We start from the raw sequence: 22,145 nt of genomic DNA on the forward strand, positions 1-22,145 counted from the left end.
TAGAAAGAAGCAAAACCTTCACAGAATAAACCAGGCAGGGTGGGAGGGAAGTGACAGAAATGGACATTTGCCTCATTTGGAAACCACACCCTGCACCAAAAGGCCTGGGTGGTCTCAGACCAAAGTCTTCTCCCGGTTTCTCCACCTTCCTCTCCCCACCCCCTACCTCCACATTCCCAAGTTTAGCTCTCCTGCACTTTTCATCCTGGCATTGGTAGGAAAATGGTAAGGTTCTCCGCAGGGCAGCTGAACCAAAGTTTTGACAGGAAAGCAAATGCACCATATATTATAAATCTCAGATAGTCACATCAGGTTAATATATAATACTAGAACATCTCATTCACTTAATTCACCTATGTAAACCCTGGACAGGGTAGAACACACATATGTTTCCAGAGCGATCAAAATCAGGACGAAGGAGGGAGTGTTCTACCTTCTTGCTTCAGAAAAGATTTTTATTTATTTTTATTTATTTTTTTAGGTCGGGTGTGGGTCAGATCAGAAGAGCAAAGGACAGGAGTGAGAAAGATAATAGGAAATTCGGGGGAGATTTAAGATAGGCAATGAGAGGAATGGATTACTTTGTACAAAGACATGCAAAAACGCTCCAAATTGAGTACTAGATAAAAAAAATAAACAATCAGCCTTGGTTTATACATCTCAAGTGAACCTATTAACTCAGCACATTGTCTGGGAGTTCAAGAGCATCATACCTCATGAATCAATGCTTCTCACGGCTACGCCACCGATGCACAGGTGGGCGGGGGACGCTTTGTCTCCTCGCAAGGAAAAGGCGGGCAGCCAGGCTCCCACTGAAACAGCTCCAGGCCAGTTCACCTTGCAGGGGACCACCTAGAGGGCCGGAGTTTCCTCCCTGTCTTGTGGAAAACATTTCCAAGGCCAGATGAGGGAGATTTCTTACACACCCAGGGTCTCCCCAGCGTCACTTCTCAGTCCTTGCATTCCATAACAGGAGTGTGCAGAGCCAGTTAATAATTGATGGATTTGCCATCTTGGCTGTGCATTATCTCAACATCACATTTGGCAACAGGAAGCCTTATAAAATCTTGGTATAGCACTTAGATTCTCTCTCAAGAAATATACATTTATACTATCTACTTCTTTCCATTTTTGTTAAAATACCCTTTTCTGCTCTTCCTTCCCTTCAAAGATTATTTTTTTTAAAAAAGCTAAATAAAGCATTAAAAAAAATATTAGAAATGTCCTTAAACATCCCTGTTATTTAGAGTTAAGGGGAGAAAGCTAATATCAGCAAGCAGAATTTGTGCAATTTTGGCAACTGAGTTTTTAATTAAAGATTCTATTAGGATGTTTGATAAATGATTGTAATATATACATACCGGGGAACTTAAAAAAAAAATCAAGTCAACTAACTGCCTTTTCTCTGACCCAAGAGTAGTTGCTCAAAGTGCTTTTCTTCCCAGTTTTCAAACTGGTTTATGAAATTATTTAGCACAGGTTTGTCAACATAGACCTGTTATGTTGTCTATCCCTAAATCTGCTGCTTTTCTCTCCTTGCGAAAGTTCACATCAACAGTGACAACTACACGTGTCTTATTGGTTGACTAATATGTTACCTGAAGCGCGACTGTTCACAGCAGGGTCAACTATCTTCTGTCAGACCTGCTGCCACAGGGCTGGAAGGGAGCATGGCGTCCCCTTGTTCTGTAAGGAAGATGCACACATTGACCTTGCACTTTATTTAGTCACTAACCAGCCAGCCACGTTTTCAAACATCATTTAAGTAGTTCAATATAGAAAAACAGCAGCCAATACTGACACATTGTTTGGGCTTAAGGTATTGTGGAATATAACATTTTCACATATTCCTCTTCTGTACCTTTGGTTCTCCTGTCACTCGATTTTATAAAACTCACTGTACCTGTACTTACCAAAATTCTCCACAGTGAATTTACCTTTTACATATAGGATAGTCCTTATTTTAATGATTAAAGTCAAAAGTCTGGTGCTTTTTTTTCCTTCAGATTGTCAGTCCAGTTTGACAAGGTGAAGGTTCATCTGTCACGTTATACTATGGTTTGAAGGCTGTCATTGAAAGATACATGTGTACATTTAGAACAATGGTTGATGCCAAAGATTTTTTTAAAAACTTTTTTTTACAACACATACGCAATTTGTTTAAAACACATGCACTTTTTGAAGGTAAAGAAAAATATTTTAATCCTTTGCTTACAGAATATAGAACAATCTAATCCTAATTATGCCACTGACTTGCAAAAACATCTGCTCTAATTATAGGGCCACACTCAGTACTCCCCAAATGGATGAGCACAGAATTGCAATACTTAAGTTTCCAAAGAAGCAAAGAATGCTGTCACAGACAGCATCTCTCTACTGACCCTTTATTTAAGAAGTCATCTTGTCACTGTCCACTTAACAAATAGCTGGAGAGGGCATTTAGAGGCAGCCTTGGGCTTCCCAAAGACACAGTAGGTGTATGTGCTTATGTGCTGGGAGAGGAGAAAGAGAGGGAAGGGGACAGTGGGAGAGAGAGAGAGACTGATTGAGGATGTGTGTTTATCAGGGAACTCGGGTGGAAGGCCTAGCCCTTGTACTCAATTTCCCCTTCACAAGGGATAAACAGGCAATTACGCATCCTTTTATATTTGATGGCCAAGTGCTGAACTGGAAAGCACACTATTAGTTTGTGTCCCTTCAGGGCCAGGGCAATAAGTAGCCAAGAGAGCTGGGGCTGAAGTAGAGAGGGTGTTGTCTGCTGTTAGTGTGACAGTCTTGTCAGCAGCGTACACATTACTGGAAGGTAATAAAGTGACAAGTAAGTTATTAGAAAGATATGAGGTGAAATTGAACTGAAGCTTCTCGCTGCTCGGCCCTGGCTTTTTTCCTTTCCTCTTTTGTAATGGTCCACTATTTGTTACAAACTGAGCCTTGTCTTGATGTCCTATATAAAAAAGATTTTTTTTCCTTGAAGTAAAGGTCAAATGAATTTACAACAACACTTTAGAGGAGAAGAATAAAGATAGTTTTATGGCAACTAATATGTTGCGTTAAAAATATATATAGCATTATAATGAACAGTAATGCTGAAACAATTCAGTGTACTTGCAAAATGCTTTTTTTTTTTAACCCTGTTAACTAGGCATTTGGATTTTTTGACAAATGCCAAAAAAACAGTATTTGATGTCCAACTATTGCTGAATGACCATAAAAACAATTTTGCGTAAGAAAGATGTGGGAACAATGAGAACGATGGACAGACAGAAGGAAGGATGGGCGTCTGAGCAAGAGCCATGATAACTTACTTGTCAATTTTTACAGCTCAATTTACTTAAGATGTAAATTTGAAAATGACCATTTCTGGTGAGCAACTCTCCTCCTATAGGAAAGATGGAAATAAGTCTGGGACAGATCAAAAAGGATCTTAATATTAACATGAGCAAGACTACCACACGTGGTTTATTTAGCTCTGAGGGAAAATGTGGAAATAGAGGTCACTTATGTGCCTCGTAGGATGGTGAATGAACTCGCGTTTTCATCAAGAGAGCTTTAGCCAAGCAGCACTAGGATCACGGCTTTGTTGTGTTGCTGCAGCGGCAGGCAAAAGTAATGACGGAGAAAGGGACAGCTGGTACCACTCACATCCACTCCTCCACTCCTCACAATTAGAACTAGATTTCACTGTGGCCTTTTCTGTAGCCTGGGTGACCCTATGTGACCCTTTGCACCTTTCTGCTCCCCAAGGGACACTAGCATCACTTCCCACTGAAAAGCAAAGGCAAACCAAGAGCCCCCCAACTACCCTGTTGGCTCTCCTGACCTCTAGGGAACGTCAGCTGTTCCTGCTTTCCTCAGGCCTTTCTCCACGTGTTCAGCGACTCACCAGGTAATGGGGAACTTTGCAGGTCACTGCATCGATATGCTGTCGCCCATTGCTAGGCAGAGCTGTACCTGACTTCCTCCAAACAAACACATCCAGTGCAGTAACTATTTTCTCTTCTAGCTATCCCCAAACAAGGGCAGGAAACAACCCTCTACTATCATTTGCTCTACCGATGGAAGATGGAAAAACTGTGATGCCTCCAGTCTTTCTGGCATCTGCCTTTTATTGCCCTCCTTCCTCATTGAGATCTTCCCAAAAAACAAAGAGAGGGAAGAACAAACCCCCCTAATTTAAATATTCCAAGCTTGGGGGAAGATGTGATTTTTTTTTAAAAAAGAAATTTGTCATAATTTTAAAAAGAAGCTATTAGGGAAAGGGTGTGTCCATGTGATGAAAGTTTCTTTGGGATGATTTATGATAGCAGATGTAGCATGTCTTGTGACAGTTGGATTTTATTTATTTTGTTTGTTAATCTAACTCAATGATAACAGACCAGATACAAGTTAGGAACACTCAGGTCAAGCTGTTAGCAGTTAGCAGCATGTCCATCTCAGTCTGGTTACTAGCTCCTTTCTGTTTTAATTGCCACGGGCCCCTGTTCTCATTTGCTTGGCACGCATCTGGGATGTGTACAGAGGAAGGGGAAATAAAGGTCACACTTTATTCGGTGGGAACCTAATGCAGTTTCTCCTGAGTAAAATGAGGAGAGTGCCTTTGGAACAGCCCATTCTTGATATATTCAAAGGTTTTGGTTTTTTTTTTTTTTCTTAGAGCAATATATATACTAATGGAGCTATTATTCAGTCAAGTGCCTTCCAGTAAATTCATGACCAGAGAACTCAGTGGCACCATTGTGCTAAAAAATGTTTTTTTAAAAAAGTTTGTCATGTCAAGAAGGAAAACATTGACACCTTTAAACCTTTGGAAGGCATAAGGCTAACCTGGCAGCTGGACTTAGTCCTGGAATGAGTTACATTGGGTTGACTTATTTAAATACAATTAATAGCAGAACAAAGAATGTGAAGCTTTCTATCACATTTTTAAAACCAAATTACTTATCCATTTTCTTGCTCTCTTTCTTCCCCCTCCACAGCATGCAGACATTCCCAGAAGTGGACTAAGCCTTTCTGATATTTACAAAAACATAGTTTAAACTGATCAAAACAGTAAGTTTCAACATCAGCTAGAGAACACACACAATAATACTGCCTAATTTTGTACCTGTGATAAAGCACTGGCTAAAATCAATGAAATGGGAAACAGCTGCTTGGATGAAAATCTACATCACTATTAGTTTTCAGCCGAAATAGAATGGATGCAGCTATAGAAAAACTGTTTCACAACAGGGAAGTCCTATCAAAAAATAAATGAATAGGAATGGGCAAACATGAAGAGATTAACAATTTAAAATGCTGATCTTTTTATCCTTCTCATTTGCAAATAAGTCTTGGGATCACCATCTTTATTAGAGGTACAGTTAAGTCAAAACACTACACTCAGACACACACCCAAGCAACACTTTGGGACTAGAAGAATTGTACATTTTATGATTTTGCATTTTATATACCATATCTATCCACTTCCTTATCCCTTTTAAACAAATCGGCTTTATACTGGAAAATGTTATTTACTCATTTAGAAGGCCACCATAACAATTGGGTACTTGAGGCACGAAAGTAGTAGTAAATAGGGAGATACTTAAAAAGTGCCAGCTGTCCAGGACCTATTGCCATTTCTCTGACAGAACACAGGTGAACACATTCATGTTTGCAGCACAGGAAAGTCTACTTCTAGAATCTCATTTCTTCTGGGATTTTTCTAACTGGCTATACACATTAGCCTGGTTTGTGGCAAGAAACAAACATTTGTTCCAAGTGTGGTTCATTTGCTCATGTGACCCGCTGACAGCTATGTAACTCATTCATTAGGGCTATTTGACCTTTTACTTGACATTAAATTAAAAGACTAAACATTGATTTTGTACAAGATGAGTTCTATCTCAAATAAGAGTGTAACTTTTAAAAGTTGCTGAAATAAAAATGTGATTTTCAGAAAATAATTAGGTGTAATTTGGTCTATGCACACTCCAAAAGCCAGAGCTTCCATAATCTTTTGTTGGGATACTACATACTTTTCCACCCTTTTTGAATCTAATCATTTGGTAATGGGGCAATAGCGCAATACAGAGAACGCTAAGAGGACCAAAATGTTTGCAAACAAACTTTCATTATTCTAGTTCAATCTTTCACAAACATACTGTACAAAGTCTTATATGGTATAAAACAAAGAAAACATCTCTGTCTATTCAATTTAACACAACATCAAAATAAAGCAATTAAGACTTTGGGGAATTCGAAGGTACAAGAAAACAAAAACAGTTATTAGTAATTCCTCAGCTTTTTACCGTAAACATGTCATTTAACAAACGTAGTGTTTGATGTAGTTTCTTTCATACTGCAAATAGTTTTAGTCTTTCCTCACTGTAGAGCAAATGAAGAATTAAATGAACCCCATAGCATCCTCTGAAGGAGGTGAAAAGATAAAGCTCCTAGACATATCTAGCTTCTCTTTAAAAATCTAATGTTTCTGAAATTTTCACAAATAAAAATACTGAATCCCCATCTAATGATGCGTACTTTTGGAAACAATAAATACTGTGAGGTACAATAAATCCTACAGGAATAATAATAACAGAAACATATTAACAGTTTCCTTTGGCAAATTTAACGGAAGTGAATGCTGATGTGAACACAGAAAAAATAATTACAAAACATATGAAAAATGGAAACGACATGAAAAGCTAAAACAAAGGGACATTTCTAACTTTTAGACCAATAAGAGAAATGTTTGAGGCCATTAAATGCAGAAAAGAAATACATTCTCTTTAAATTATTGTGTACTGTTTGACAAAATATTCCTTGTTTATCTTTTTTCTCCCTCCACTTGAAAATAAGAAAAAAAAAAAAGACAACAAAACAGAGTCCGCAAAGCACACCCTCATGGTTTTTGGCTGCAGACTGAACTTGAGTAAATATCATCATTTAGTCAGTATGTTGTGGTAGCTGACGCTGCCGATGTGGTTAACCAGCTCAGGCAACACGTGTAAACATCGGAAACAAAACAGAACAAAACGAAACAGGTTTGGAGAACAGCTCCCCCCCCCCCCCAATTGCTTGGTTTCAGGCTTGCTTTCATTTCTGACAAATCGTGTGGGGAAACACAAAACACTAAACAGTGAGAGATCCTATTTTAAATCCCCCTTCTTCTGGCTTTTCAGAAAGGAGTGTTGCTCAATTCAAGTTTAGCACATGTTTTCAAAGCTTCCAAGTACTGCTGCTGTTAAATGACTTGATTTTTCTATCAAATAGGCCTGAATCATAGTACTACTGAAGAATTTGCAACCAATTAGACAGCCATACAACAGACCAACCCAGTTCAGACTTTTTCTTTCTCTTTTAAGGATAAGAGTTAGAGCTTCAGAAATGAGTGTTCAACTCTTTTACTGTATTCAGCTTTGTTCCATAGTGAGTAATTTGCGCTTTTGTATCCTGAAATATTATCCTGCCTCTAAAGAATAAATGCCCTGGCTGTTTCACACCACATAATTTTGTTTTCCTTTTATGTAACTTAACATATAAGTGAGAAGGATGCAATGTTGATTCTAATACCATTCGGCACTTGAAAGAATCACCAAGTGTTTTTTTTTTTTTAAAGCAGTTTTCTGGTGGCCGACAAATTGGCCTGTGGTTATGTTGAGTGACTAATTGTATTTTCTTTTCTGGAAACTTGTGCAAAATTGGCAGTTTTGTGTTAACACTAATACTTTTGTTTGGCATTTGTGCCCTATACTGACCAGACCATTTTTATACAAGTGAATTTTTTAAAAAAAGACACTTACTGAAGTATGGCAATAGTTTAAGGATAAAAAAGAAGCATGGATATTACACATCCCCTTGTAGTGTATGAAAAAAAGTGCATGACTGGATTTATGTACTAGTACAGGACATTTTAAAAAATCAAATTCGTGCTGTAAAGCATGCCAGCACCTCTTTATCACTATATCTAACAGGTAGTAAAAACAAGACCATGTTTTTAAAAAAAAATGCGCATTAATGCTAACATAAATGAATAGCGCTAGCCAGCAAACTATTTTTTTTTTTTGCATATCTAACAGCTGGATGTAACTGTAAAAATTAAACAAAAGAGTTAAACAACCATCAATACAATTGTTTTACATCATTGGCCTCTCAAGGCTAAATATTTACAGGTGAATCTGCCATGCTTTAATTGAAGATTCTCTCAAAACCTTAAAGTTCACAAAAGACAACTATAGTTCCTTTTTGTTTCTTTTTTCTTTTTTTCCCTTTTATTTTTTGCAGGCAACAGTCATGGGTACAACAAACTGTCTCTTTGGAGAAGACCAAGAATTATTCTGTCAAATTTGGGGCTAGTTGCACGCTGTATGTTTGTGTGTTTAAAGGGAGTACTCTGTTTTCACCCTCGAATTAAAGATCTCACCCCTTTCCTAGAACTATAAAGGAAAAAGAAAAAAAACCAAAAAACCAAAACTCACAAGCACCTATCTTTTTTATCTAAAGAAAATGTGTGTGTGTGTATATGTAGACATAGAGGCATACATACGTACACGCACACACACATCCCCCAAGTATATAAGCGCACGCTGACTATGGCAGTTCAAACATGTAAGCCATCTGGTGAGAGCTGGCGTTTGTGGTGTCCGTTCTGAGACTAATCTACTGAAGTGAAGGGAATGTTTTTGTGGAGATTAGGGTTCTGACTATGCCGATTTCGGCTTCGTACAGAGGAAAACATCATATTGCAACCGGGGACTTTGCACTTGTGCATTTCTCGCAAATGCACAGTTTTGTAGTGCACTCTCAAGGTCCCCTTGTTGCTGTACATTTTGTGGCAAATGTTGCACATGATCCCACCATTGCTCCCAGACAGGCTGCTGAACATAAGAGATCCTGAAACTTCAGCCCCTAGGCTGCCGGGGAGGGAAGGGGCCTCAGCCTTGTGTGCAGACTCCCCACTGTCACTCGCCCCATCAAGGTCGTCGAGAAGAATCCCCTCGTCACTGCCTGCATCAGATTCTCTGGAGGAATGGATGCTGCTGCTGGACTGGAGGCTGGAGGTGGTGCTCAGGTCAAGAACCATGTAGTCCTCCGCCATGCCTCTCCCATACCCGTTCAGGTGGGAGTCTTCAGTCCCTGCGGGAGAGGAGGCGTCTTCCCTGACATCGAACCCCATAGGGTGTTGGGCACCATAGATCTTCACCAAAAATTCATCCCGGAGGTCCTTGCTAAGGGAGGGCTGCGATGAGTCCAGGCCCATGTCATCGAGTTCTTTGGTCAACAGTTTACGATGCAGATTTATGTTGGCACTGTGTCTAGGAAAACAAGAAAGAAGGGGGAAGGTGCATAGGGAGTGGGGAGGGGTGAGAAAAAGGAGAGCATTTTAAAATTGATTCAGCTTTCACTAAGCATCAAATAAGCACATTCATTGCTAATTACACCATAAAAGCAAGCATTTCCCTTCATCCTTAGGATTGGGAAGTAAGTGGTGGTGGCGGGAGGTGCAATAAGGTGGACTTTCTATTAACATAATTTTTATAAGAGTAAAATTCTTCAATAGTAGGATGAATGCAAACCCATGCACCTTTTCTCAATGATTTTTCTGTTTTACTATGTAGCGGCATGAGCTGCAGAGGATCTCATAGGAGAGATTTTAGAGTATATATAAAGTAGGATAAAAGAGTGGAAACTTCATGCTTGTCTAAATGGAATAGTCTTAAATTTACTTAAAACTAAAACAAAACTCCTTTTTATACAGCAAACACTGTATTGGAGGTATAAAAAGGATCCTTTTTAATTTTTTTTTTGAAGTAAATGACCTAGATAATTTAGGTTTAACTTCAAAAAATAATGAAATCTTCCACCTCGCCCCCTACATTTCGAGTTCTAGGTAGGAAAAAAATTTAGCTTAAAAGATTAGCAATCTGAAATAGGGTTACAGACTGTCTTTAACAACACAAATCTTTTTTCTCAGAATGATTTGGGATCTCAGTTAAATCTAAATCTAGTAAAATAGTAAAATATGTTTATTTTCCAGAAGTTGTTGCATTTTAATTTTTTAAAAGTTTTCATTAAATAATTCTACTTTAAAATTTAATTCTTTAAAAGTAAAAGCTGAAAAACAGAAATTGGCTTTTTTAAAAATAAAAACCACCCACCCTTTAAAAAAAATCACATTAAACAACAAAAAAGCCCCAAAGGGACAAAATTAAAACACAGTAATTAAAAAAAAAAAAATCAAGCACAACAATAATATATGGTCCCTTTATTTTAATAACTGGAACATGTACTTCTTAAACAAGCAAAACTTTTACTCTACTGAATGCTTTGCTTGTGTAAAATAGATAGGATTTGCCCCAGAGCATCCATAGGGATGTCATGATTTACAAAGCCTGATATGTTATTATCTGAAAACATTGCCTTTGTATTTACACCCCCCATTTATTTTTAAAGTGCTCTTGGGCATATACCTCTCTCCACCTGCAAAGGTTCACATGTTTAAAAAGTACCTAAATCGAAGCCTAACCTTCCAAAAAATAAACTGATAAGTATACAGATAAATAAAATCTTCTCAATACTGGTGGAAGCTCTCCATCTTGGAGAAGAATTATAATGATAGAAACGACCTAAATGGCCAGTACAAAGTTCATCAGACATCCTGATTATATTTAAAATGTATGGAAGATCAAAATGATCTTCTGTTTGGTGATAAGCATAGCTAATATTTCCTAGAGATGGTGGAGAGGTATGTGCCTCAGAGACAAGAAAGGTGGAAAAGACTTCTCCACCCTTCACACGAGACAATATATAGCACCGTGGGTTTAAGGGGTGGAGGGGCAGCAACCCTCTCCACGCTGCACTTAGCAAGGCTGAGCTTACCTTGTGATAATAAGATCAGCTTTCTAATCTTTTGCTAAATCGATCACAAAAGAAAGCAAGAATGAGAGACAGAGAGAGAGAGAGAGAGAAAGAAAGAGAAAGAGAGAGAGAAAACAAATTCACATTCTAGACATCTGGTTTTTAAAAAAACTTAAACAATAAAATAGGGATTTAAAATGTTCTGATCACAAAATTATTTTCTGTCATAAGCGATCATCTCATTAGTTGTCTTGATGATTTTCAGATCAGCTGCACAATCCAAAAATCATAAATTAAGACAAACCAAATTCACAGCATCATCATCATCCATAAATGAGTTCTAAAAAGATGCATGCAGTGTGTGGGAATGTGAATGATAAACAGAAGTTGTCCCCATGGTCCCTGCCCTGATGCAGTCATTCCCTGTTTCCTTGTGTCAGATGGCAGATGACTCCAAGTGCAGGTTGCTAAGCAGAGTGCAGGAAATGCCTACTGTGAAGTCTTTACTCTGACATGTGGGTAAGACACACTCAGAGTTATTATAAGAATGTGGAAATAGCTACAGTATGTACTATTAATCTATTGATAAAACAATTTGCCAACTATAAGCAGCTCATGAAGCCCCCACTTCTCTATTATTTTTAACCTCTCTTAATTTCTCAAGCACACATTTTGCAATGACTGTAATCTAGAACTCTGTGTTGCTTCTCAGATCTGCAGTTACCACTTCCTAGGTTTACTGCTGAGAAAACAGCAGCCAGACACACAGCAGTTGCAACAAGACACACTGAATAAGGAAGAATAAATTAACATTGACAAAAGGACACTCTGATCACCCAGATGGACACATCTTCCCTAAGATGACTTGTGAAATTACACATCTCCACTGATATGTTACCAGGAAGAGATTTTCCCTTCATTTCTCACTTACAGCAGCAGAAATCTGTAATCTAATTAGATGATGTACCAGCCCTCAATATCTGTCAACCAAACGATGTGCAGAAATGTGTAGCCCAGCTCTGGCACTCTGTTCAACAGTGTCCCTTTTCCGCTGTCAGCAGTACTGTTGGCCTCTGCTAATATAATTACATTGACTTTTATTCAATTAAGTGCCATCCCTCGCTTTAAAAAAAAAGCTACTTTATCAATTGATTCAGGTGTAATGTAATAATAAAGATGAACTCATGGCAGTGCATTAGCTCTGCTGTTCATAACTTCAGTACACGGGTTCATTCATGGTAGTCGATTTCCATTATGCAACCACAGTTCAAGAGAATTGATTCTTTTATGTTCATTTCTTTATTTCATTTTTGTTTAATAATCCTCCTAAATGCCATATGCAAAACACTTGAGGTGGGGATAGAAAGAATTTGCTGTGGAAAGTCTGCTGGTTCACTCTCAAGATAGTAGGCTTAGAGATTTTCTAACAAACTCATAAAGTATTAATAGGGTAGAAAGAACGAAAGCAAAAAAAAGGAGAGAAAGAAGGCAGATTGAAATTTTTTAGAGAGTATGATTCTGTTTCTCAAGAGGTTAAGGTTCAGCCTCCACAGAATGGACAAAAGGCAGCACTTGATTTTAACAAAGACCTATTGTTGGACTCTTGAATCAGTCAATCCAAACCATTAACTGTCATAAAATACTGTCCTCATGAGATACAAAGACCTAGGGTTAATAGCAATTTGAAGAATATTACAAGTTTATTTGGATCAGCAAAACTGAAGCGGTGAAAAGACACAGACGATGAAAGAGACAGAAAGAACTCTCACCTACTAACAATCAAATGTACAGAGAAGAGTATCCTAAAATGGGAGGAAGGCCAGAGAATAGTAGAAATAGGAGAAGGATCCCCTTGTAGAGGAAGCCATACTCAGTTGTATGTAACAAGTGGAAAAAATAATCCATGAAGGAGCCAATCTCAAGTTCTCCAGGGATAGAGATGGTTTTTCTAGAAAAATTTAGTGTTGTAAATATTTATCTCCAGGAAAGAGGGAAGAATAATCATTAACAAAAATCTGGACTGTATTAGAACTTCTGATATTTTATAAGAACATTAACAGTATGAAAGCTGTTTCTACTTGCTTTGATTAGGTAGGCAATACAGGTATGTAGAGGCACATTCCTCTTACAGAAAAAAAATGACTAGGATGGAGAGAGAAAATGAGTTCATAGGTAGAATGGGTAAGGATCTAGTTCAAATTTTGGATAATGTTCCAAAACTTCATCAAATACAGTCAAGTAAATGCAAGTGGACTTTTCTTTACTCCTATCTCCCTTTCCCACTTGTCCAAATGACGATTTTGACTCGACTAAATGCAATGTTTAATGCATAAAAATTAAAATTAAAAAAACACTATTCATTTAAAAGAAAAATTGTTTTGAGATTTTAAATTTGGCTTTGAGATAAAGGGAGAAAACTTTTTTTTAAAAAAAAGCCTCATGAGCAAATTAGAAAATCAGACTATGGCAGTCAGAGGCTGAATAGTGAATCAAGCTATAGGTGATATGAAATGTCCAACGTCTAACTCTTAACTCTTAATTAGTTTTGAGCCATTCTCAACATAATGAATTGAAACAAAATATTTGATAATTATAATGCCCTGGGTGAAATGGAATTAAGATCTCACTTTGGATTTCATTTTTACCTATATTTTCCTGCTCAACTCTGGCACTCTCACATACACATACCCGAATTTATCAAATTATGTTATTCAGAATGATCATAGTGATACATAGCAGATACCATACATGTGTGTGTATATGCATATATATATACATATATGGGAAGAGGGAGAGAGAGAGAGTTAAGTTTATCTCCAATCTGGGTAAGTCTAGATGCCAGGTTTGAATGTATTATGGGATTACTGAGTCAACAGTACTCCTCAACAGAAATGTAAACCTACTATACAAATCCACAGAAACAAAAAACTAAAACTTCCACCCCTCATTAGTTCTCTTATCTGACTGCTACAAAAATCTGGACTGTATTAGAATTTCTTATATTTTACAAGAACATCAACAGTATGAAAGCTATTTCTGCTTACTTTGATTAGGTAGACAATACAAATATGCAGAGGCAAATTTGAGTGTATTGTGGGATTACCACCTCAAAATTTTTGTATTACCACTTATTAATGGTAGGATGCTTACAGCTCTGTGATTTAAATGACATTTTTGACACTACACTTTCCTGGAAAACTAGCAGTTGGTTCTACAGGCTATTATTTAAAAATTTCTCTAGAAGATCTGAAAACCATCTTCTAGTTTAGGAAGAAAATTCAGTGTAAAATTCTATTGGATAATACTCAAAAAAACAAGAAATAAAGAAGTACATGTTAAATGCAAGAAATAAAAGCTAAGCAAATTCTTGCAAATTAAAAGTATGAAATTCTGTCATTTCAATCCCTTTCAATATAAAACAAATCATCCATACTGGTCACGCAGACAGTTCTCTCTACATTCAAATTATTCACTTGAAGATAAGCTCCCACCAAACTCTTTAGGGGTTTAGCTAATTTACTGCACAGATACGGCACGTCTGTTGTAATAACAGGTAGGATGTATTGGGGTCGACCATTTATCAGAATTAGACTTCTTTTCTCAATTCAGAGTGAATTATGCTGCCTACACGACTCCCCTCTCTCAGAACCTGCCATCCCCTTATGGCCCCTAATGTGGCAGGCAAACAAAATTGACAGTCTCATCTTGTCAACCAGGGGCAATTCTCTTGAGAAGCCATTTAACTTTGCAGAGGAAGCAATGTATTAATGTGCTTGTCCCAGGAATGTTAATCATCCTCAAGCTTCCAATCTAACTTTGACGTGAACGAAATCACCAAATTTGTTTACTAAATGAATCGTAATATGCTAATAAGAAAGCATGACATATATGGAAAAGCCAAACAGATGGTTTGTTTACTCCACTTTGCAACTTTATAAATGTTGTAACTCTGAAGATGTTAGTGAGAATTATTGGTTGGTTGGCAGAGGCAAATGTGCCTTTTGCATACTAAATCTGGCACTACAGTTAGAAAACAATTTGTCATTGCTGTGGAATGCATAAAAAAATGTTAATGTAGTGATGGCATTTGGGAAGGCAGACTGGTAGATAGAAAACGTATATGCTGGATACTAAGGTTATGTGTAGAATTAATATCCAACAGCCCTGTTCCCTAACCATTTTATTTGTGAGTTGTATCTGACACATCCAGGCTTCTCTAGGATGCTGATTATTTAATAGGTACCTGTTGCACTGTAACGTAGACGAGTGTTACATTGTGAACAGGATTATGTTTTCACAGCATTTGGAAATTTTCTCAATCAGACAGCTCATATGGTGCTCAGTTTACTACTATTGTTGAGAAAGAAAATGCAAAGCCATGAGCCCTGACATCTTTCAGGGATTTACTGAGAATAAATCTGAGCTATAATTTTCAGTTTCATATTTACCTTGGATGAATTAACCCTCGAGCCTTCCAACCCTTGTTTTATAACCTAACCTGACTTATATACAGTTTAGAAGATGTATTTCCAAAATAATAGGAAAGAATTTTTTTCTTCCATTTGAAAAGTAAGTTTTCTTTTCTAACATGTATAACATGAGCATAAATTTCTTCCTGAGATTATTTTCAATGATAATACTTCCTAAGAATAAACATTAAAAAATGTTTAATGTCACCAAAATAATTTATGATCTTCTTAAAAAATGGCATTAGGGGTCTATGAGTTCCCCAAGGGAGGAGACAGTATTTTGTAAGACAATCAGTACTGCTATTTAGCTCTGGCCTTATCTAGAATTCTGTGTCAAAAATGACACAGATACTGAACAAAAAAATGAATATAATCTAATTTCCATTTTTGGTTAAACTATGTCAAAACTATCAGCCAATGAAAACTTCAGTTAATCAACCAGCAATGCACCTATGCTACTAGATATTTCAGTTTTTAGAAACATACAGATGATTTTTGTGAAGTTCCTTTTACTTTTTATTCACACACGCATACATCCAAAATGCAGAATTTTTTTTATTAAAGAGGTACTTATTTCTCCTGATACTATTAACTACTTCCAACATCCTAGATCTATATATACATATTGAGACAGACTACCACTAAACTTGTGGGATTTCCTGATATATCACCATATAGCGCTGAACTTTTTAACTATCTGCATAAGAGAAATGAGAGAGCAAAGTGATCTAAAGAAACCACTGAGTTCATCTTGCTGCCCAAGGATCACTTTGGAGCAAGAAACATTAGTGGCTGTCCCAGTCTGGCGCTTATATCTCATTTGAAACATCTCCTCATTCCTGACCAACAAAGAAAATTTCAATAAAGTACTTTTACTGGTCTAACAACAGTGAGCTCCTGGGATTGTCAAAGTGCTAAGCCTTTTCCAAGGAGAGAAGAAATCAGCAGTTCAAATATAATTAACCTTCCATTCTCAATGCAAACTGCCACGCACAGGAGCTCTGCAGTCTATTAGCGAAGTTATAATGGCCAACAGGCAGAAGCAAAATTGGTCAAAAAGTTGGCTGCTGCTGTCATATTTTTGGATTATGATTAATGGCACTAATAATGTGGATGATTACTGGTATGTGTATCTCCAGCAGTTTATCATATTGCTCTGGCTGCCTACGTCCACAATAAACAGGATGCTATCATTTACCTCTTTATTGAAGGCAATCCTTCTCTTGAAGAAGCATATTCTAATTACTTCGTAATGTTTTATGTCTTAAACATTTTGCAGCTCTGGACCTTGCCAACAGCTTCGTGTCTACCATTGATTAATTACTGAATGTTTAATCAAAATTTAGACCCTAATGTAGTCATTTATTAGTCCACTGCAGTGCCAAAGTAGTTAGGCTTTGCTCCCAAGTTTGGAGAGTACTGGGTTCAAAATCCAATCACACCCATGCATGAGGATCCAAGAATTTCACCTTGGGTGCACTGAGGTTGCCAATTCCATCTCTGCTGATGAATGGAAGGTAATCTAACTGCAGGGTAAACAGCATCTTTACCTACTCTCTCCCCACTGGATTTCCCTTTCTGCTTTCCCCACTCCCCTCAACAGCAGGGCACCACCACTGGCTGTATCTGAGAACAAGAAGGTCCTCGTGAATACTCATCACGAGAACATAGTTTTGAAGTGGTTAAACAAGTGAAAAATAATTTGCTGGGACAAATACATAAGTTTTTTTTTTAATGTGGATTTTTTATGGTACTGTCATACAACCATTCACCGTTGAAGTTAAGTGTTTTTTTAATACCATTACTGAACTGCTGAAATGGATGCTAATATAGCTTGGAGTGCTAATGTCAAGTCTTGGTAATAAAAAAGACAGACTGCTGAATGAAATAATTTCAAGTAAAAAATAGAACAAAAGTGCTCTCTCTCTTGCTCTCCACTTTTATTGAATTGGGACTGACTGAGCCAATTGCTTTAGAAGTCCGTAAAACACAATTACTAGTGAGCGAACTGACCCACCAGTGCCCCCTCAGTGACTGAGCAGAATAAAAAGGCAGCAGAGTGAGAGGGCTCCCCTTGGCTGGCCATCAGAGCAAGAGGCTTCCTTCTGAACGTCTGTTGTTCTCATTGCGCAAATCTGTCTCATTTTACTTACAAAACCTTATTTCTCATCAACATGATAAAGTAACTTCATACATCACTTTCCAAGATGGAGATGTCTATTTTGGCAATTAAGGATGATCTGTCTTTGGTGTTCTTATTTATGTGGGTGTTTATGTGTAAACATACATATATATTATGTGTATGCATTTAGATTAGAATGTTAGCATAATTTTTGAATGGCTGTAATAATTCAGATTGATATATGTAATAGCAAGATTGAGAGATCGCTTACATATTTTCAGTTAGAAATACACTGCATTTTTTTTTTCTTTCCTAAGGTAAAGTCAAAATTAGAGCAAGCAAGAAAAAGAATTAAACTAGAAGTGGGTAACATTTTTCCCCCTAGTTAATAAAAGAAGTAATAAACTCCATAAAGTACTAGAGTTAAGATCACTAACACTTGAGGCATAACAGCTTTTTACTGGGAATTTACAACTCCTGTTTTAATTCAAGCAGCTTGCATTAGAACATAAAATCTAGGTATTTTTTTAAAGTGTAGTTTTATGTGAAATAACTGAAGAAAAATTGTCCTTTCCTAAAAAGTATTCTTTCTTCCGCTGTCTTAGCCGACCTTTCTCTCTCACACACACATCTGGGCACTCAGGAATCAAAGTTGCTGAATCCCTTTTTTATGACATTGTAATTTTTTGGCAAGTATAAACTCCTTTCATATTCTGCCACATTCGTTTATTTGAAGCTCGCAGGAGTCTTATGGCAAAAACATTATTTCTGGAAAGGCTTTAAAAAAAAAATAGGCTTTATAGCTCAACCTTCAGTATGAAACAAACAGAAAAAGAAAAGTCCCCCTCCTCTCCTCTTAACAACAAATGATCAATCACTTACAGCGAAAGAGTTGGTAGAAGCCTTCCACCTAAGAGAGAACCGATTTTGCCAGGGTTACACAAGTGAATGTTAATGTATGTCTGCAGTCTTACCACCCTGTTCCTGGTGGAAAATGTATGTGTTTTTTTTAAATAAGAAATGATTGTCTACAAAAACGATTACCTCAAATGAATGATTATGTACAAGAAAGACAACCAATAAAGCCTATCAGAGGGTCAGACAAATTCAGGTGGACCAGAGGGAGGTGAAAATCAGGAGGACGGCCCTTTCAAAGTGGTGCCACCATGAAAAATACCACTTGTGCACTCAGTATGTGCGTCCTGCTCTACTGATATTTTTGCCTGAATTTTCAATATAATGCTGGTGAAAGTAGTAGCCTATTCCTTTCTAGGAAATTTAAGAATAAGAGCTATATAGAAGCATTTTGCTTGTGCAATAGAAGTTATAAAGCCACAAGAGATTTAATATTAACTTCCATCAACAGAAATTTGTAAAAATCTCTTTGCATCATGAAAGGGAACTCATTCACCAGCTTTGTTGTCTATTTGGTACGCAGTTTTGAAGACAGTGGAAGTGACTGCTGTAGTTCTTGTAGTTGAGGAGTGAAAGGTCAGCAGAGGCTTAAATGAGCTTGTCTTGCATCCAGCTGGGCTAGCAGGAGGTCATTAGGAAGATCCAAGACTCACTTTAGGCTTGACAGAGTCTCTCCCCGTGATACAAGGAGACCGTTTTGCTCATTGCTTTTCTCTCAGTATATAAAAAGAACCCCAGGGACAGGAATGACACCAAAGTTTATCTTACTACCAAAGTTTTGCTTGAGAAGGACACAACTAGCAATTACTCAGGAGGGGGATTTATTTTGTTTGTTTGCTTTTGATGGGAAGTAATGGAGATAAGTACAAAAGGTCTATTGATCTGCTGGCTCTATTGTGAAACCAAATACAGTAGTGGGAGAAAAAAATCTCAACGTTTAAAAGTCAGAAGGAGGACCTGCACAACTTCTCTTTATTAAAAAATTTTGGAAATGAAGAATAGTAGTTTGATTGGCAAAAATGTAGGAAATGAAACAGATGATGCCTTACAAGGTTCTCTTCTTTTAGGTGGAGAGGATTAACACACTATTTGACAACTAATTTTATTAAGGCAAATATACTAATAGTTTTCTTGAATTGGTGCTAAGTGGCACATTTCTTGGAGGTACTGCCTGGTGAAATCATGTGTATTTACTGAAAAGGTCTCTATAGAAAAATTCTCTATAAGTTTCCAAACATAGAGAGTGATGGAAAAAATGGATGTTGCTATGCTGAGAAGGTGATAACAGGAGGCAGGTAGCATGTTTTCACATCTTCACTTCTGCTGTTAATGTATGCAGCGGCACTTCAGAGGTAGCTCATGTTAATTTATTCCTGCACACCTGTACAGCGGTGGAAGTCAGGTAATCAGGCAAGCAAAAACTATATCTCTCTGCTTTTTAGCTATAGCTACCCAGAGGACTGTATAGGACAAATTCAGTTCTGGAGACATCAGCAGGTTTGAATAAACCAAATAAAGATGTCTTACTCTGTACAAATTAAGAAGATTACATGTTTAAATCTGGACTGATTTAACTAGGAATCAAAGAGAAAGTTCACACTTGAAACCAAGTGGTTGCCTCATATTTATTTATAAACCACCCTAAGCAAATATTATTTTGTTTTTAAATTTATTCATGTGGTTGAATCACCCTCCCTATACTTTGAAGTCAAATATACATGCTTACCTTTGTGATAAAATTTAAGACAAACTTTGACAATTAGTGACCACCACCATGAGAAGAGAGGAACAAAGATGGTAAAACTCATGTAGAGAGGGGAAAAAAAAAAGACTAATATTTCTTTCTATACAGATCATCTAGTTTCTAAGTACTAAGCATTCTTTTAAAATGAATAGGAAGTTTTAAAAGAGCCAATCAACTAAAACAGATATAGATACATTTTAACATATTAGCAAATGATAAAAATGTTAGGGAAGAGTACAAGAAGGGGATTAATTTGTTTGGATTTTTTCCTGAATAAAAATCAAATTTATTTTATAAATGGGCTTCCCTTAAATCCATGGGCACTCAGCCCTCCTGGGGATCAAAAATCAAGTCAGAGGATGAGAAACGATCAAACGTAAACTAAGCCCAGCTAATTCTGACTATGATGCTGTCTTCAAGAAAATTTCCTTTATGAAGATAGTAGGTTCCAGGCCAGTTAGTTAGAATTTCTTCTTCCTAGGGAAGATTTCATATGTATACTTCAAAATGGAAGGCTAGCCTCCTGTTCCCTAAAAGAACAGCATCTCAGCAGCAAAAAAATCAAGGTATAAACAAGAAGGAAGGAAGAGTGTTTAGAGACTTCTGAAATCTAACACTACACAATGTTATCAGTGTATACTTGAACACTTTAGCAATCACTTTGGAGTACCAGAGTTCTTTACAGAGAACATTATTTACATTTCATATCTATCACTCAGAATAAGAATCATTCTAACAGCTACCTAGTGACTGGGATGAATTGGACTTTGTGTATATTAGCTTGATCTTTGTCATTAATGTGGAATGGTCCTCCTGGCTTTTGAATTTATTAAATACACACTCATTTACAACTATACAGAAATTGATACCTTTGACACTGTTGCTTAGAATCCACAGCCCTAACAAACCTTGCGTGTGTCTCTCTCTTTCCTACCTCTTTGTCACTTTAGACAAAGAACATTCTTGCTTTTCAAAAAGTCTTCAATTTAATCTTATAAAATCTAGAAGGACCATAAGCAAAGACCTGGGAATCTTTGCAAACTAACTGCCAAACCTAAAATAAGGTACTTAACATCTTTCTACTTCCATCTTACTAATATGCCTATCTGGAGGCTAAAAATGCAACTCTCTCATGTATAACCATCTTGTAAGAAACCCAGGAAGACCTGTACATAGTTCCTGTAAGGTGTTCTATTCATAAAGTTGACAAGCCTGCTTTTACAAACAGAAGAAGAGTGTGATTCTGTTAGCTTTATCACAGGCATCCTAGAAACCCTGCAGCCTTGCACACTTCAGCCCCCACTCAAAATCCCCTCTAATGCCTTATTTGCACAAGGAAGACATTGTGCAGTCAAGGATGGATGAAACTGCAGCTCTGGGGAGAGAAATGAATTGGGCTTGAGGACAGCAGGATTAATGACAAAGAAGGATTTCTGTTTGGGAAGGTCTGTTGGCTTAAGAGAAAGGTAAGAGAACTTGTCTTAGATTCACAGTGAATTGAAGAGGGAAAAACTAGGGTCACAAACTTCCTGGGGTTCGCGTGACTAATACAGTAAAAGTGAAGACAGAGGAGAAGGTAAGTCTAAAGGGATAGATCAGAGATGTGATCCAAGAGGCTTAGTGAATAAAGAGATTACATCACAGGCTGACATTAGTTGATGAAATGACAAAGGCTAAAACAAGAGCACAACTCTGTTTCACAGTCCACCCTACTGAGATGAGGGAAGAGGCTGGTACCCCTATGGCATTGCTGTTTCTAGTTATTTGGTGGTAGCTAAACTTGTGTTATTATATCAATTCAAGTCATAGACTCAGCAGGGTGAACCCTTTACTTCTTAAGAAAAAAAAAATGTCAAAACTAAAGTATTAAAGTTTCTGCTTTTAACCTGGTATTAAAAGATTCCTGTATTTTCAAAAAGAAAAATTTCAAGTGAGAATCAAAATTTTCATTCTACAATATTTTTTTAATTTGCTGTTTTTCTTTTATCATGTGTGACAAATTCTAAAATTAAAAGGATTAGGTATGATGTGATATTTCACCCAAATGCAACATATCAAC

At 37.1% G+C, this 22,145-nt stretch overlaps 1 protein-coding gene across 1 annotated transcript in view; it reads right to left on the bottom strand.

Moving 5' to 3' along the window:
* Positions 1-8,632: 8,632 nt before the first annotated feature.
* BNC2 (basonuclin zinc finger protein 2) overlaps positions 8,633-22,145 on the bottom strand; it is a 422,101-nt gene continuing 408,588 nt past the window's right edge. Inside the window, exon 7 of the mRNA XM_063081214.1 lies at positions 8,633-9,293. Coding sequence (XP_062937284.1) covers positions 8,633-9,293 — 661 coding nt within the window. The remainder of the gene's footprint in view (positions 9,294-22,145) is intronic.

Source organism: Cynocephalus volans, chromosome 16 (genome assembly GCF_027409185.1).
Source record: "Cynocephalus volans isolate mCynVol1 chromosome 16, mCynVol1.pri, whole genome shotgun sequence".
In the NCBI taxonomy this organism is placed as follows: Eukaryota; Metazoa; Chordata; class Mammalia; order Dermoptera; family Cynocephalidae; genus Cynocephalus; species Cynocephalus volans.